This window comes from Budorcas taxicolor, chromosome 5 (genome assembly GCF_023091745.1).
Source record: "Budorcas taxicolor isolate Tak-1 chromosome 5, Takin1.1, whole genome shotgun sequence".
NCBI classification, from domain to species: domain Eukaryota; kingdom Metazoa; phylum Chordata; class Mammalia; order Artiodactyla; family Bovidae; genus Budorcas; species Budorcas taxicolor.
This window is the reverse complement of record NC_068914.1, coordinates 36,871,931-36,886,817: the sequence shown is the minus strand read 5'-3', so window position 1 is coordinate 36,886,817 and position 14,887 is coordinate 36,871,931. Positions and strand designations below refer to the sequence as shown.

The 14,887-nt window shown below is 38.1% G+C and overlaps 1 protein-coding gene across 1 annotated transcript in view; it reads right to left on the bottom strand.

Annotated features, from left to right (window-relative positions):
* Positions 1-14,626, bottom strand: part of LYST (lysosomal trafficking regulator) — a 134,811-nt gene extending 120,185 nt beyond the window's left edge. The window contains exons 1-2 of the mRNA XM_052640484.1: positions 14,435-14,626; positions 214-304 (exon numbers count right to left, since the gene is read on the bottom strand). Coding sequence (XP_052496444.1) covers positions 214-304; positions 14,435-14,626 — 283 coding nt within the window. The remainder of the gene's footprint in view (positions 1-213; positions 305-14,434) is intronic.
* Between the last annotated feature and the right edge of the window lie 261 nt (positions 14,627-14,887).

Genomic DNA, 14,887 nt, shown 5'->3' with positions numbered 1-14,887 from the left:
TTATGTTCAAGGAATTCTCTATCATTTTTATACTACTAGAAGAAATGAAAATGTATTTGCTGAAAGAATTTTTCATATTAAATATCATACTAATATATACTGCTTTGATTTTGAGCTGCTATCAACCATTACAGCAGAAGTAACCTTTCAATGCAAGTTTTTCCCCAGTAGAATTTTGATAACACAAGTGATATGACAAAGAAAAGAAAATACCTGTTGCCTTTTCTTCTTGAACAGGTATCTTCCATACCAATGGAAGGAGTGACAGAAGAAGGGTAAGGAGTTCTTCTCTGCATGTCAATGCCTGTATTAGAAATAAAAGAATCCTTCATGCTCCGAGGTCATGAAACACAGTTATTCCTAATACCTTAACTTTAAGTTGAAAAAAAATCCCATTTCTTGAGGAGGAAGAATCAAATTAACCTATCTTAAATTCAATTAAAGCTGTGATACTTTGCAATTTATAAACCTTCCCAAGGACAGAAGAGTGTAAGAGTATTTGACGGTATTTAGCACATTCTTGCTGCTTTTTCCGAAAGTAGCTGTTATACCACCATGCACATTGTAAGAATTCCTCACCTACAAAAAGATAAATTTGCTAGGTGCAAATGAAAAGTTAAGCCCTATTAATTAGCAAACCAGTAACAAAAATTACCAGAAAAACAAAAAGGCTTCATGCAGTTAAATTTAAAACTCAGAAAACACAATTTTCAAAAAGAGAAATGGACATTATTAATACAATAGTATATGTAAGAGAGGCAGACTCATTAGTGAAGGTCATCCGATAAATACTTACTGACTGCACACTAGGCCCATCCACAGCGTCTACTGTCTTACCCTTTCTGGGGGATATGGTCCAAGCCCTGGAGAAGGTCCCCTCATTGGGTCCACAGAACACAGACACACAAAACAGTTAAAGAGCAGAAGGCACGCAGCATGTGTACATGCCCAGGTGTGGCGCAGGCATTCAGTTTAGGAGCTCAGAAAAAGGAGCAATCATTATCAGAGGTGTGGAAGTGCTACACCTGGCAAACTTGGGACATGGGTGGTCAAGGAATTAATGACAAATCAAGTGTAAATTCCTCGTGTCAATCTGTGGGGAGGGGGTCAGAGTGGGTCAGGGTGACATAATCAGATTTGCCACTATACAGGCAACAGAACTGGTGGGGAGGGGAAGGGACTAATCAGTGTTAGAGGCAGGGAAACAGTAATACAGATGAGAGATAGTAATTACCTGAAGCCTCAGACAATAAAATTGAAAAGGAGGAGACATATTTGAGAAACCGTAAGGGAGAAATGAAATGACTTGCAGCTGATTATCTATGGGGCATATGGGAGGGGGAGGGGAAGAAAGATCCAAAAGAACTTGAAAGTTTCTGATTTAGGGCACTAAGTAATGAGTGATAACACAGTCATCAAGACAGGACATTTAGCAGTGGTGTTAGTTTGGGGAAAAGATGATGGATTCACTTTTTAGATATACTACGTTTGAGATGTCTGTTGGATCTCCAAATGGACTCAGCTTTTCAGTAAACAGCTGAATATACATGACTGGAACTTAAGAAAAAGATAGAGGTCAAGGACATGGGTAAAATTTCCTAGGAGAGTATGCAGGAGGAGAGGGGCAGACTTCCCAGAATGGAGTTCTGAACAACACTGAAAGAACTGCAGATGGTGGTGCTGAAGAGAAGCCTACAAAGGAGACTGAGACGCTACCTCTCTCCAAAGAGAAGCAGAACAAGAAATATCAAGGGAAGGGAGCAGTTCAGAAAAGAGAGAAAAGTTAATCAGGTCAAGAGTTGTTGATCTTTAATTGTGTAAGATGATGGTAGGAAAGCACTTAGCAAGTACAGGGTCACTGGTGACCTTAACAAACACAGTTCTGATGGAGTGATGAGGGTGCAAATCAGATTACAAATAGGCTGAGGAGTCAAGGGGAATGAGAAAGTAGAGACAGGATTCAGATTATTACTTTCTAGCATCCTGGTTATGAAAAGGCTTAAAATTCTGCAAAAGCAAAATCTAAATCCCTTCTCAGGCCTGGAAGACCCTTCATGACATGACTCCTACTGACTTGTCCAGTTTTAACTCCTACCACCACAGCCAACCCCTACCTACATGTACTATTAAGGTTTCCTGAACATCAGTGGTCCTTCAAACGTCTTCCTCACATGCACTGCTCTTACAATTCTCTCACCATCCTTCCATCTGCCAAGTACCAACTCATCCTTCAGGTTTTAGTTCCTCTGCGGAAGACTTCTCTAATCGTTCCAAGGTCAAGTAAGGTTTCATGCCCGATTTAGTATAGCAACCAGTCTGCTGAATGGTTAATGTCCGAATGCCCATTTTCCTCTTTCATTCATTCAACAAATATTTATTGAGCCTCTACTATGTGCCAGACATTCTGGATGTAGTGGTGAACAAGGAAGACAACACTTGCATCCTTACAAAGCTGACACTCTAGCAGGAGAGACAGAAAACAATGGTGACAGATAAGAAACTTTCAGACAGAATGCTGTGATATGGAGAAAATTAAATAAGATGGAATGAGGAACATTTGAATAGGCTAGTCAGGATGGACATTTGAGCAGATGTTTAACCAATGAGAAGGAAGAATCCATGCAAAGACATGGAGGAAAAGAGCTCATAGGAAAGATACAAAGGGTGGAAATGCATTTGACTTTTTCATAGAATGGCAGGCAGGAGAGTGTGGCTGGAGCACAGCAAGGGGGAGGGCACTGAGACAAAAGGCTGCAGGTCAGCCAGGTGGACAGTGTCCAACACAAGGTGGCCTTGGGGAGGGGGGGTCACATGAAGGGGTTTGGATTTATCTCTAAATATGATGGGAGATTTTCCCAAACATACTTTGCAGGCCTCTCTCAGAGCATGAATTCCAGGGCTCAGGCCCTAGTCCTTAGCAATCACCTCCCTTTTTCCCACTCAATGCCTAGTACACAGCTGGATGTTCATAAACATTACCTGCCTGAATGATTTTGAATTCTGGATGCAAAGTAAAGATTGTATCAAAGGGCCCCATTTCTATGAGCTTTACTTCAGAATCAGCAGATGTCTAGATAACGATTGTATGCAGAGTTTGTAAACGGTACCTATCTCAACATTTTTTAAGATGCCAGCGAAAGATACATATCTTGCAAAAAAAAGTAAACCAATTTTGGACAGGTACATTCCTGCCTAGTCCCTCTAAGTTGAATCTTTATCTTTAGTAGAGGAACTAATAACATTCTAACAGAGCTTGCCAAAACCTCAAGGGTGTGTGCAGAAGTGCTATAGACAGGCTGTCCTTGGAATTCAGTGCATCTTCCTGCACAGTACACTGGCAAATCACCACTGCTGTGAGACTGGCATTCCTGCCCCTGGCTTCTGAGACACGTGGCCTGGAACTGCTCTATTTCCTTCCCACTCAGCTCAAGGCTCAGTATGCCAAATTAGGCAATATATGACCCAAACAGAGCCATTTCCTGGCTATTCCTAAACTATCCGATCTACAGAAACCACATTACTCCTCATCTAATACTTACAATTTTATGTTCTCCCCTCTGCTTGGAAAATGACCATGTCACACATTTTTTTAATTCCCCATTGCAATAACAAACAGTGAGATCACTCTCTTCCAGGTGGTAAGAATCATGCTCATGCTCCGTATCTACCAGGTGCCAGGCACTGTCTCTTTCACAATTCTATTGTTTTGATTGTATTTTATATTAATTGCCTATCCTAACCATCCAAAAGTAGTGACGGCAGGATGGAAGAGAAAGGGCAATTTTATTGGGAGGAAAAGCTGAGATCCCAAATTAGAGGTGACGTTTAGAAAGCTGCAGGCATATGGGCACCAGATCAGTGGGGTTCAAGGATCTCAGGATGACATGTTAAGGAATTTGGACTGAAGTTATTTTAATTTATATTAATGGCATTACTTTCAATTTTAACATGCTGAATTTAATGTTCCAGACATAGCAGAAATATACGTGCTATTTGGTTAAGTCCTTCATTTCTTCTATCAGAATTTTATAATGATTTCTTAAATGTGTATCTATACACACATATGTGAACATTTCTTCATTACTACTGTAAACAGAATCTTTTTAAAATGTTCTAGTTGTATAGCTTTAGCTAAAGGAAACAATATGTTTGTCTTATATTCTATAATTCTGTTGAACAGTTTTCTGGATGATCTTTTGGATTTTTCTGTACACATCAGTTTAAAAATTAACTTTTATTTCTCCATCTTTCTCACATTTAGCTGTCACTATTTTCATATTCCACTTTATTATTGCATGTTTCTAAAACATGATATCAAACAGAATAGTAATAAAGTTATTCTTATGCTGGTTCTATTGCACAGCTTATAAAAAATTATTTCGATTTTTTCATACAAACAGCTCATACAACTTGATAACAACGAAAAACACCCAGTTGAAAAGTGGAAGAAGACCAAAACAGACATTTTCCCAAAGAAGATATACAGATGGCCAGTAGGCACATGAAAAGATGTTCATCATCATTAATTATCAGAGAACTGCAAATCAAAACTACAGTGACGTACCACCTCACACTGGTTAGAATGGCCATGATTTTAAAAGTCTACAAATAAACGCTAGCGAGAAGGTAGAGAAAATGCTCCTACACTGTTGGTGGGAGTGTAAATTGGTGCAGCCACTATGGAAAACACTACAGAGGTTCCTCCAAAACCCTAAAAATAGAGTTGCCATGTGATCCAGCAATCCCACCCCTGGGCATATACCCAGATGAAACTATAATTCAAAAAGATATGTGTGCTCCTATGTTCATATGAGCACTATTCACAATAGCCAAGACATGGAAACAACCTAAATGTCTACTGACAGATGAACGGATATAGAACATGTGGTACATAAATACAATGGAATGTTACTCTGCCAAAAAAAAGAGAAATAATGCCATTTGTAGCAACATGGATGGACCAAGAGATTATCATACTAAGTGAAGTAAGACAGATAAAGACAAATACCATATAATAATCACTTCCATGGAGAATCTAAAATAGGACACAGATGAACCTATCTACAAAACATAACAGACCCACAGACATAGAGAACAGACTTGTGGTTGCCAAGGAGGTTGGGGGGATGAGGAAGGGATAGATTGGGAGTTTGGGGTTAGCAGGTTAAAACTTATTATACACAGAATGGATAAACAACAAGGTTCTAGTGTATAGCACAGGGAACTATATTCAATATCCTGTGATAAGCCAAAGTGGGAAAGAATATGAAAAAGAATATTCACCAAATCATTTTGCTGTACAGCAGAAATTAACACAACATTGTAAATCAACTATGTGAAACTTGCTCAGTCCTGTCCAACTCTTTGCTACTCCATGTTGAAAGTAGCAAAGACTTTTTGCTACTAGTAATACTGTACTAGTAGCCCACCAGGCTCCTCTGGCCATGGGATTCTCCAGGCAAGAATACTGGAGTGGGTTGCCATTCCCTTCTCCAGGGGATTTTCCTGACCCAGGGAATGAACCCAGGTCTCCTGCATTGCAGGCAGGCTCTTTACCATCTGGGCCACCAGGGAAGTCCTACTATACCTTAATAAAAAGAAATATAAATTCTTTTTCTTTTTTCTACTCTTTTTAGATGAAACTCTCTATTCTTAATTTATTTTTAGAGTTTTTGTCAGGAATAGATGAATTCTGTTAAATGTTTTTGATGTCTCAGGATAATTACATGTACTGTTTCCCCTACTGATGTCAAATACTGTGTTTTGAAAAAAAAATAGTTTTTCTTGATTTAGACCAGAAATTGCTAACTTCTTTTGTAAAGGGCCAAAATGTAAACATTTTAGGCTTTGTAAGTCATATATGGCCTGTGTCCCATATTTTTGTTTCTTTTAACAGTGCTTTAGAAATGCCAAAACTCTTCTTAGCTTGTGTGCTGCCCACAAACAGATCAATGGCAACAGGATTTCGCCTAGGCTATAGTCTGCCCAACGAGCTCCCAATTCCCTCTCCCTCTCTCCTCTCATCAAAAATGGGTTATTAAGTGGCTATAATACTAAGAGTATTATGTCACAACCCCAGAAAGACTTAAGGTGGTACCTAGTAGGCCCAGAGATTGCACTCATCTCACACGCTAGTAAACTAATGCTCAAAATTCTCCAAGCCAGGCTTCAGCAATACGTGAACCGTCAACTTCCAGATGTTCAAGCTGGTCTCAGAAAAGGCAGAGGAACCAGGGATCAAATTGCCAACATCTGCTGAATCATCGAAAAAGCAAAAGAGTTCCAGAAAAACATCTATTTCTGCTTTATTGACAATGCCAAAGCCTTTGACTGTGTGGATCACAATAAACTGTGGAAAATTCTGAAAGAGATGGGAATACCAGACCACCTGACCTGCCTCTTGAGAAACCAGTATGCAGGTCAGGAAGCAACAGTTAGAACTGGACATGGAACAACAGACTGGTTCCAAATTGGAAAAGGAGTACATCAAGGCTGTATATTGTCACCCTGCTTATTTAACTTCTATGCAGAGTACATCATGAGAAACGCTGGACTGGAAGAAGCACAAGCTGGAATCAAGATTGCCGGGAGAAATATCAATAACCTCAGATATGCAGATGATACCACCCTTATGGCAGAAAGTGAAGAAGAACTAAAGAGCCTCTTAAAAGTGAAAGAGGAGAGTTAAAAAGTTGGCTTAAAGCTCAACATTCAGAAAACTAACATCATGGCATCCAGTCCCATCACATCATGGCAAATAGATGGGGGAAATAGTGGAAACAGTGGGTGACTTAATTTTTCTGGGCTCCAAAATCACTGCAGATCGTGACTGCAGCCATGAAATTAAAAGACACTTACTCCTTGGAAGGAAAGTTATGACCAACCTAGACAGCATATTCAAAAGAACAGATGTTACTTTGTCAACAAAGGTCCATCTAGTCAAGGCTATGGTTTTTCCAGAGGTCATGTATGGATGTGAGAGTTGGACTATAAAGAAAGCTGAGTGCGAAGAAATGATGGTTTTTAACTGTGGTGTTGGAGAAGACTCTTGAGAGTCCCTTGGACTGCAAGGAGATCCAACCAGTCCATCCTAAAGGAGATCAGTCCTGGGTGTTCACTGGAAAGACTGATGTTGAAGCTGAAACTCCAATATTTTGGCCACCTGATGTGAAGAGCTAACTCATTTGAAAAGACCCTGATGCTGGGAAAGACTGAGGGCAGGAGGAGAAGGGGATGACGGAGGATGAGATGGTTGGATGGTATCACCGACTCAAAAGACATGGGTTTGGGTGGACTCTGGGAGTTGGTGATGGACAGGAAGGCCTGGCATGCTGTGCTTCATGGGGTTGCAAACAGTCAGATACGTGACTGAACTGAACTGACTGCGTAGACCCTGTTAGTCACACAAAAGTAGAGTATTACTAAAAATTTTGAAGGTGTTTTTCCACATAAGCCTACATGCCCAAAGCAGAGATCTGTCTGAAAAACAGAAAAAGGTGTGTTAGAACACCTGCCTAGCTGGATTTCACTGGATGAGTGACTGCGAGTGCCTCCTCTCACTCTCCCTTGTTGAATACAAGCATGTATTGTGGTTAACTTGTTCCTATCTCATCACTATGTACAGGGTGTGTAGGGGTAGATAATTTGTCTTTTTAGTTCACGAGTCTCTCAATCAAGAAGAGCTGCTACTGAAGCCCCGCACCAGGAAGCCTAGAGTGCATACAGAACCGATGCATATCGTGAGCTTGTGGACTTCCGACTGGATGCCATGTGGGAACATTACTTTGAGAGTCCTGGAAGGGAGTATGGGAGAGATGCTAATAATCATGGCCAGAGAGAAAACACTATGGTAGATAAAACATGGCCACAAGTGATTTCCTCCCATCAAGTGCTGGAGTCTATGTTCTCATCTTTTAAATCTGTGCTGGCCAAGTGACTTGCTTTGACCAACAGAATGTGGCAGAAGTGAGATTATATGACTTTCTTTAGCCTCCCCCTCAGCCTCTTGGAATGCTTCCACCCATGGAAAGAAGCTGAGACTAGCCTTCTGAAAGATGAGAGGCCACATGGATAAGAAATGAGGCAGCTGGCCAACAATCCCATCCAGCAGCCCTCAGTCTTCTGCCAACCAACTGCACATTCAGATGTAATCCCTGCTGACACCATAAGGAGCAGAGGTGGTGATCCCAGCTGAGCCTGTCTGAACTGCCAACCTCACAGAATCATTAGCAAATAAATCATTTTTTAATGCCGCTAAGTTTTTGAACTGTGGTTTGTTACATAGCAATCAACTGGTACACCCACTGCTTCTGTCTACTAGCCCAGGTGTAAAGGAGATAATGCAATGGATTATCTACTGCTGTCCAGTGGCTACCCATTTCCACTGTGATCACACTCCCACTCCTCCAAGAAGTAGGAATGTCAGCATTTGCTATGCTCCCTCATCCCTGTTAGACCAATCATACACAGATAAATTCTGGCATATGTGTAAACAGAATCTGCAGAACTAGATGCAGTAATTAAAAATTCGTTCATTGTTATTACCTTTACTAAACTGAAAAAAGTGCATTATTCTCCAACAGAAACAATTCCTGCTAATAATATTACCAGTGACTGACTTGTCAAATCTGAAGAATACTTTTCACTGCTTATTCTCTTACTTAAAAGCCTCCCTAATATTTTCAGAATAAAATTAAGATTCCTTACTATGGTAGACTGACTTACTATGGTAGAGCCAACTCTTTGAAAAAGACCCTGATGCTGGAAAAGACTGAAGGCAAAATGAAAAGGAGGCGGCAGAGGATGAGATGGTTAGACAGCATCACCCACTCAATGGACATGAGTTTGAGCAAACTCAGGGAGATAGGGAAGGACGGGGAAGCCTGGCGTGCTGCAGTCCATGGGGTCGCAAAGAGTCACACATGACTGAGTGACTGAACAACAAAACTACAGCAGACAAGGTTTGCCATCAGTTTCAAATCAAAATCAATTGCCATCAGTTTCAAAATCAAAATCAAAATAATTGTTTTTTTTTTTAGGCTAGGCAGTTTTCAAGTTTTCAAAAAACTTATAAAGATCTCAGTATAAACTTTCAGTCTGTTATCTTTAACCATTAAAAAGATTATATTTTTGCTATTTAAGCATTTTTTCCCTAAGAATAAACAGATTAACATTTCTGTATATGATAAACTATGATCAAATTGGGTTTATTACAGGAATGCAAAGTTAGTTCAACATTTAGAAACCATCAATGTAATCCACCTACATTAATAGAAAAAAATAATATGATAGTGTCAATAGGCACAGAAAAGGTATTTGACAAAATCCAACATTCATTCAGGATACAAACTCTCAACAAACTGGGAATAAAAGAGAATTTCCTTATTGTGATAAAAGGCATCTGGGAAAAATCTAGAGCTAACTTAAGATTTAATGGTGAAATATTGAATGCCTTTCCCTCAGGCCAAACACAGGCAGGCTGTCCACTCCCATCATTTCCACCCACCTCTGTACTAGAAGCCAAAGAAAAACACAAGAAAATGAAATAAAAAGCATACAAATTTGAAAAGAAGTGAAATTATTTATAGATGACATGATTGTTTACACAGAAAATCCTAAGGAATGCACAGTAAAACTTCAAGATAGATGAGTAAATAAATTTAGTAAAATCATAGGGCACAAGATCAACATACGAAAATCAACTGTATTTCTATGAGCAGCAAGCAGCAGAAAAATAAAATTTTTAAATGCCATTTATAATATCATAAAAGAAATATTTAGAACAAATTTACCCCCAATTACATAAGACCTCAATGCTAAAAATCACAAAATACTGTGGAGAAATTTGAGAGGACTCAAAGAGATTTATATCATGTTCATGGATTGAGAAACTCAGTATTGTTAGCATGTAAGATGTTCATTCTCTCCAAATTGATTTCTGGATTCAACAACATCACAACTGAAATCATAATAGGCACTTTGCAGAAATAATAAGCTGATTCCAAAATGTACATGGAAAGGCAAAGGATCTAGAATGTTCTTCAAACATTCTTGAAAAAGAAGAACAAATTAGAGAACTGACACCATTCAATTTCTGGAATTACTATAAAAGTTACAGTAATCAGGACAACATAGTATTAGTGAAAGAAAATAAACAGAGTAGAAGAGAGAGTCTAAAAATAAACTATAAATATATGGTCAATTGGTTTTTAACCAAGGTGGCAAGGCTTTTCAGTAGGGGAAAGAACAGACTTTTAAGAAGAAATGTTGTGGAACAAATGAGTGGGAGGGCAGAAATGAATTCCTACCTCACACCATATTCAAATATTAATTCAAAATGGATCACAGACCCAAAAGATCTAAAAATAGTAACAAAAAAGTCCCTAGCGGGAAAAACATTGGAGAATATCTGTGTAACTTTGGGTTTGTAAGACCAAGATTTCTTAGACAAGATATAAAAAGCACTATTCACAAAGGGAAAAAGTTTGCCTTTCTAAAGACACTGTTGAGAAATGTAAATTGGGACTGTCCTGGTGGTCCAGTGGTTAAGATTCCATGCTTCCACTACAGGAAGCACAGGTTCCACCCCTGGTGGGGAACTAAGATCCTGCATGCGTCATAGCTCAGCAGGGAAAAAAGAAAGAAATGAAAAGACAAGCCAAAGAGAAAGTATTTGCAATTCAACAAAGATTTTTATCCAGAATACATAAAGAATTATAACAAATGGATTATAAACAAATAACCTGAGCTTTAAAATGAACACAAAACTTGAACAGATATTCACAAAAGAAGATATACAAATGGACATTAAGCACACTAAAAAGTGCTCATCATCATCAGTTGTCACAGAAATGCAAATTAAAATTGTAGTGAGACACTACTTCACATTCACTTAGAATGGCTAATACTAAAAAAAACTGGCAATGTCAAATATTAGAGAGGATATAGACCAGCTGGAATTCTCATACACCACTGGTAGGAGTGAAAAGCGGTACAACCACTTCGAAAAACAGTTTGGCAATTTCTTATATTGCTAAACACCTACCCTACAGCCGAGCAATCACATATGCCTGGATATTTACCCAGGAGAAATGAAAATATATTCACACACAGACATTTATAAGAATATTCACAGCAGCTTTATTCACAATAGTCAAATGTAAACAACCAAATGGAGAAGAAAATGGCAACCCATTCCAGTATTCTTGCCTGGGAAATCCCATGGACAGAGGAGACTGGTGGGCTATACAGTCCATGGGGGGTCCCAAAAGGGTCAGACACGATTTAGCAACTGAAGAACAACAACAAAACAACCCCAATGGTTAAACAACAGGAGAATGGTTAAAAAACTATGGTATATCCATACAAGAAAGCACTAACCAGAAACAAAAGGAACGAACTACTGATTTAAGCAACATGGACTAATTATCTCTGAGACACAAGCGTACATACTGCATGATTACATTTACAGGAAGTACTAGGACAAGCAACACTATACTTCGATGTTAAAAGTCAGAATAGTGGCTATCTTTCAGTGGGGGAAGGGGAGTGGCTGAGTGAAAAGGAGTATGACAAACCTTTCTAGGGTGGTGGAAATTTCTAACTATTGATTTGGGTGGTGGTTATAGAGGTTACAGATTTGTCAAAACTTACCCAACAAAATACTGTGCATTTCCTATACATAAATTATGTATCAATAAAAAGTCTGCTTAATTCCTTAGATTAAATATCTGTTAATAAAGCAGAAGTATTGCAAGGATTTAAACTGCCTCTTCTCCAGAGTATTCAAGAAGTGTTTCAACATATGAGAAACAGATATATAAAAAAAGCTAAAGTTTCTCCTGTACAGCTTGAATCCAGCGCTTTGATTTCATTTTAAATGATTAAATCTTACATAGTTAAATTCCCATTTAAGAGCCTAGAGATCATTCTCCATTTTCTGGTTTAAACAATTAAGTCTTGGGAAGTCTTATTTGTTAAATGGCTATTCATTAATATTTTATGTTCACTCTACTTCTACTGTCCTTACCAGCATTGCTACAGATATTCCAAGAAGTGAGTGACTAGGGAGAAAGAGGGCATTAAAAAAATATTGCCATAGCAAAAAATGCTGCAATTATGAGTTGAATGAGTTCAATCATTTAAGGGGCTTCAGACAGTAAAAAATCCACCTGTAACGCAGGAGACCTGGGTTTGATCCCTGGGTCAGGAAGTTCCCCTGGAGAAGGGAATGGCAACCCACTCCAGTATTCTTGCCTGGGAAACCTCATGGATAGAGGAGCATGGCGGGCTACAGGCCATGGGGTCGCAAAGGGTGGACAGGACTGAATGACTTCCACATTCACAATCAATCATGTAACAGTACAGTAATAGAAACTTCACAACTCAAGAGAGAAAGGCAGAAAGTAGATCAGTGTTTGCTGAGGGCCAAGGGGGGTGGGAGGGACAGGGAAGTAATGGCTAAGGGCACCGGGTTTCTATTTGAGGGGGTGAAAATGTTCTAAAACTGACTGTGGTGACAGCTGCATTTCTGCATGACTACATTAAAAACCACCAAGTCGCACATATGAAATACATTAATTCTTTGATATGTAAGTTATATTCCAATAAAGCTGGCATTCAAAAAAGCTATTGAAAGTTTGATTGGGATTATATTGGAATTTACAGATCAATTTGGAGAATAAAATATATTTATTATATTGACTTTTTCCCAGTACATGAAAATTATGTAGTTCTGCCCTTATTTAGTTTCTCTCAACAACATTTTTTAGTATTTTATAGAGAAATCTATATATAATTTATCAGATTTATTCCTGGATAACTGGTATTTCTGATGCTATATAAATAGTATCTTAAAAAAAAGAGAGAGAACACAGAATTGTTCTAATGTGGGGAAAGAAGATAAATAGAGCATGATATGTATACTAAATCATCAAAATTTTGAAATATAAAATCACTACATGTGGTCTAACAAATCATTTTTTATTTTACAATTTATTTATAGAAGCCATACAAATATTTAAAAATTAAATTCCATTTAGTCATATTTGATCAATCACATTAAAAAAAGAGTAAAATTACATAAACCTATATAATGTTATAAATCAATGCTACCTCAATAAAAATAAATTAAATTTTAAAATATATAAACCTGAAAATATTCTGAAAAACTCCATGACAGGCAAACACCACAGTGAACAAATACGTCCTGATTTATATTGTTAGGTTTCTTAGCTTTTAGTGAAAATAGCTACTTTAATTTTAGTATCTATATTTATCCAATATATGTATTTCTTAGCAAATGCTTTCATGACAAGGAAATTTTATTTTACAACAGTTAAATTTACCCTTAAAGTGTTTAAAGCTGTCCATCATATTGGTGCTACAGAGTGTTTACTATCCTTTAAATTTAAATTAATTGAAATATTATTGCCTAACTACGTTAGTTAGTAGATGGCGAAAGCAGATGGCGGGCTTTTCTTTCATAAATATTTGTTTTCTAATAAAATGAAATAGATAAAAATTGCATTTAGGCTTCAAGTTAACCTTGTTTGAGTTATTTAATGTTTCTGGATCTCAGTCCTTCATCTACAAAAGGAGGTTAGATGAAAACATCTCCATAGTCCCACCTAGCTTTAAAATTCTGTTAATTTCATAATGCTAAGTCGCTTCAGTCGTGTCTGACTCTGTTCGACCCCACAGACAGGAGCCCACCAGTCTCCCCCGTTCCCGGGATTCTCCAGGCAAGAACACTGGAGTGGGTTGCCATTTCCTTCTCCAATGCATTAAAGTGAAAAGTGAAAGTGAAGTCGCTCAGTCGTGCCCGACTCTTAGCGACCCCATGGACTGCAGCCTACCAGGCTCCTCCGTCCATGGGATTTTCCAGGCAAGAGTACTGGAGTGGGGTGCCATTGCCTTCTCCGAAGGCAACAGCAAAATACCATATGGTCTTACCATTGTTTAAGCAAACACAGTAATGTATGAAAATCAGATGATTTAGTAATTATTAGTTTACACAAAGGACTCTGTATTTTCACCCCAGCATTGGCAAGTTCTCTAAATATAATTTACACTAAACTTTAAAAAAATACACCTGATACTTATTGAAAGTACTAATGCATGATGTTTCTGAATCATGATCTTATCCTTACTAACAATCATAGTTATCTCACACTGATATTAAAATTAAAAAGCATACTGTATATGAAAGCATTTTAGAAAAAAGGCTGTTTATAACTGTAAGATATTTTAGACATTTTGCAAAGTATCCAAATAAACAATATGTTCATAAATGGAGTTACTTTTCCTTGTCTGAGTGATGTGAGAGACAGGACTTTATCTCAAAGAGACTATCAGAAATTACGCAACCTACAAATTACTTATCTATAATTAAAATTTACTGATGAAAAAAAATGATTTGATATGAAAATGTTACCTGATCAATGATAGAATTTAGCTTCGTAAGTAACAGAAATCCTCGGCCATGGACAAGGTATTGTCCGAGGGTTGCCATGTGGGTTTCCTCCTCTTCTTCCTCCCTGGCCTCCACTCTCTGGACCACCGCATTGCAAAGCCGGTTGACATCAGTCAGAAACTCACGCGCCAATGAGTTACTGTCAGTGCTCATGACCGAGCTATAAAATAAATATTACAGAAAAGATTAGAAAAATAAAAATGTTGCATAAGACTATTAATATGTGTTTTTGTTGCTATTTGTTTTTAATCGAAGACTGACTTTAAATTACCCAGCATTGGTACCTAACCTTAAAATCTTTCAGACATAGTTCTGATCGAGTCTGGTACTCCTTAAATATTCCTGCAAAGCAGAAATTAGTCCTGGGTGTGAAATGACTAAGCAAGCACGGGTAAGTGAAAGTGCTGGGAAAGA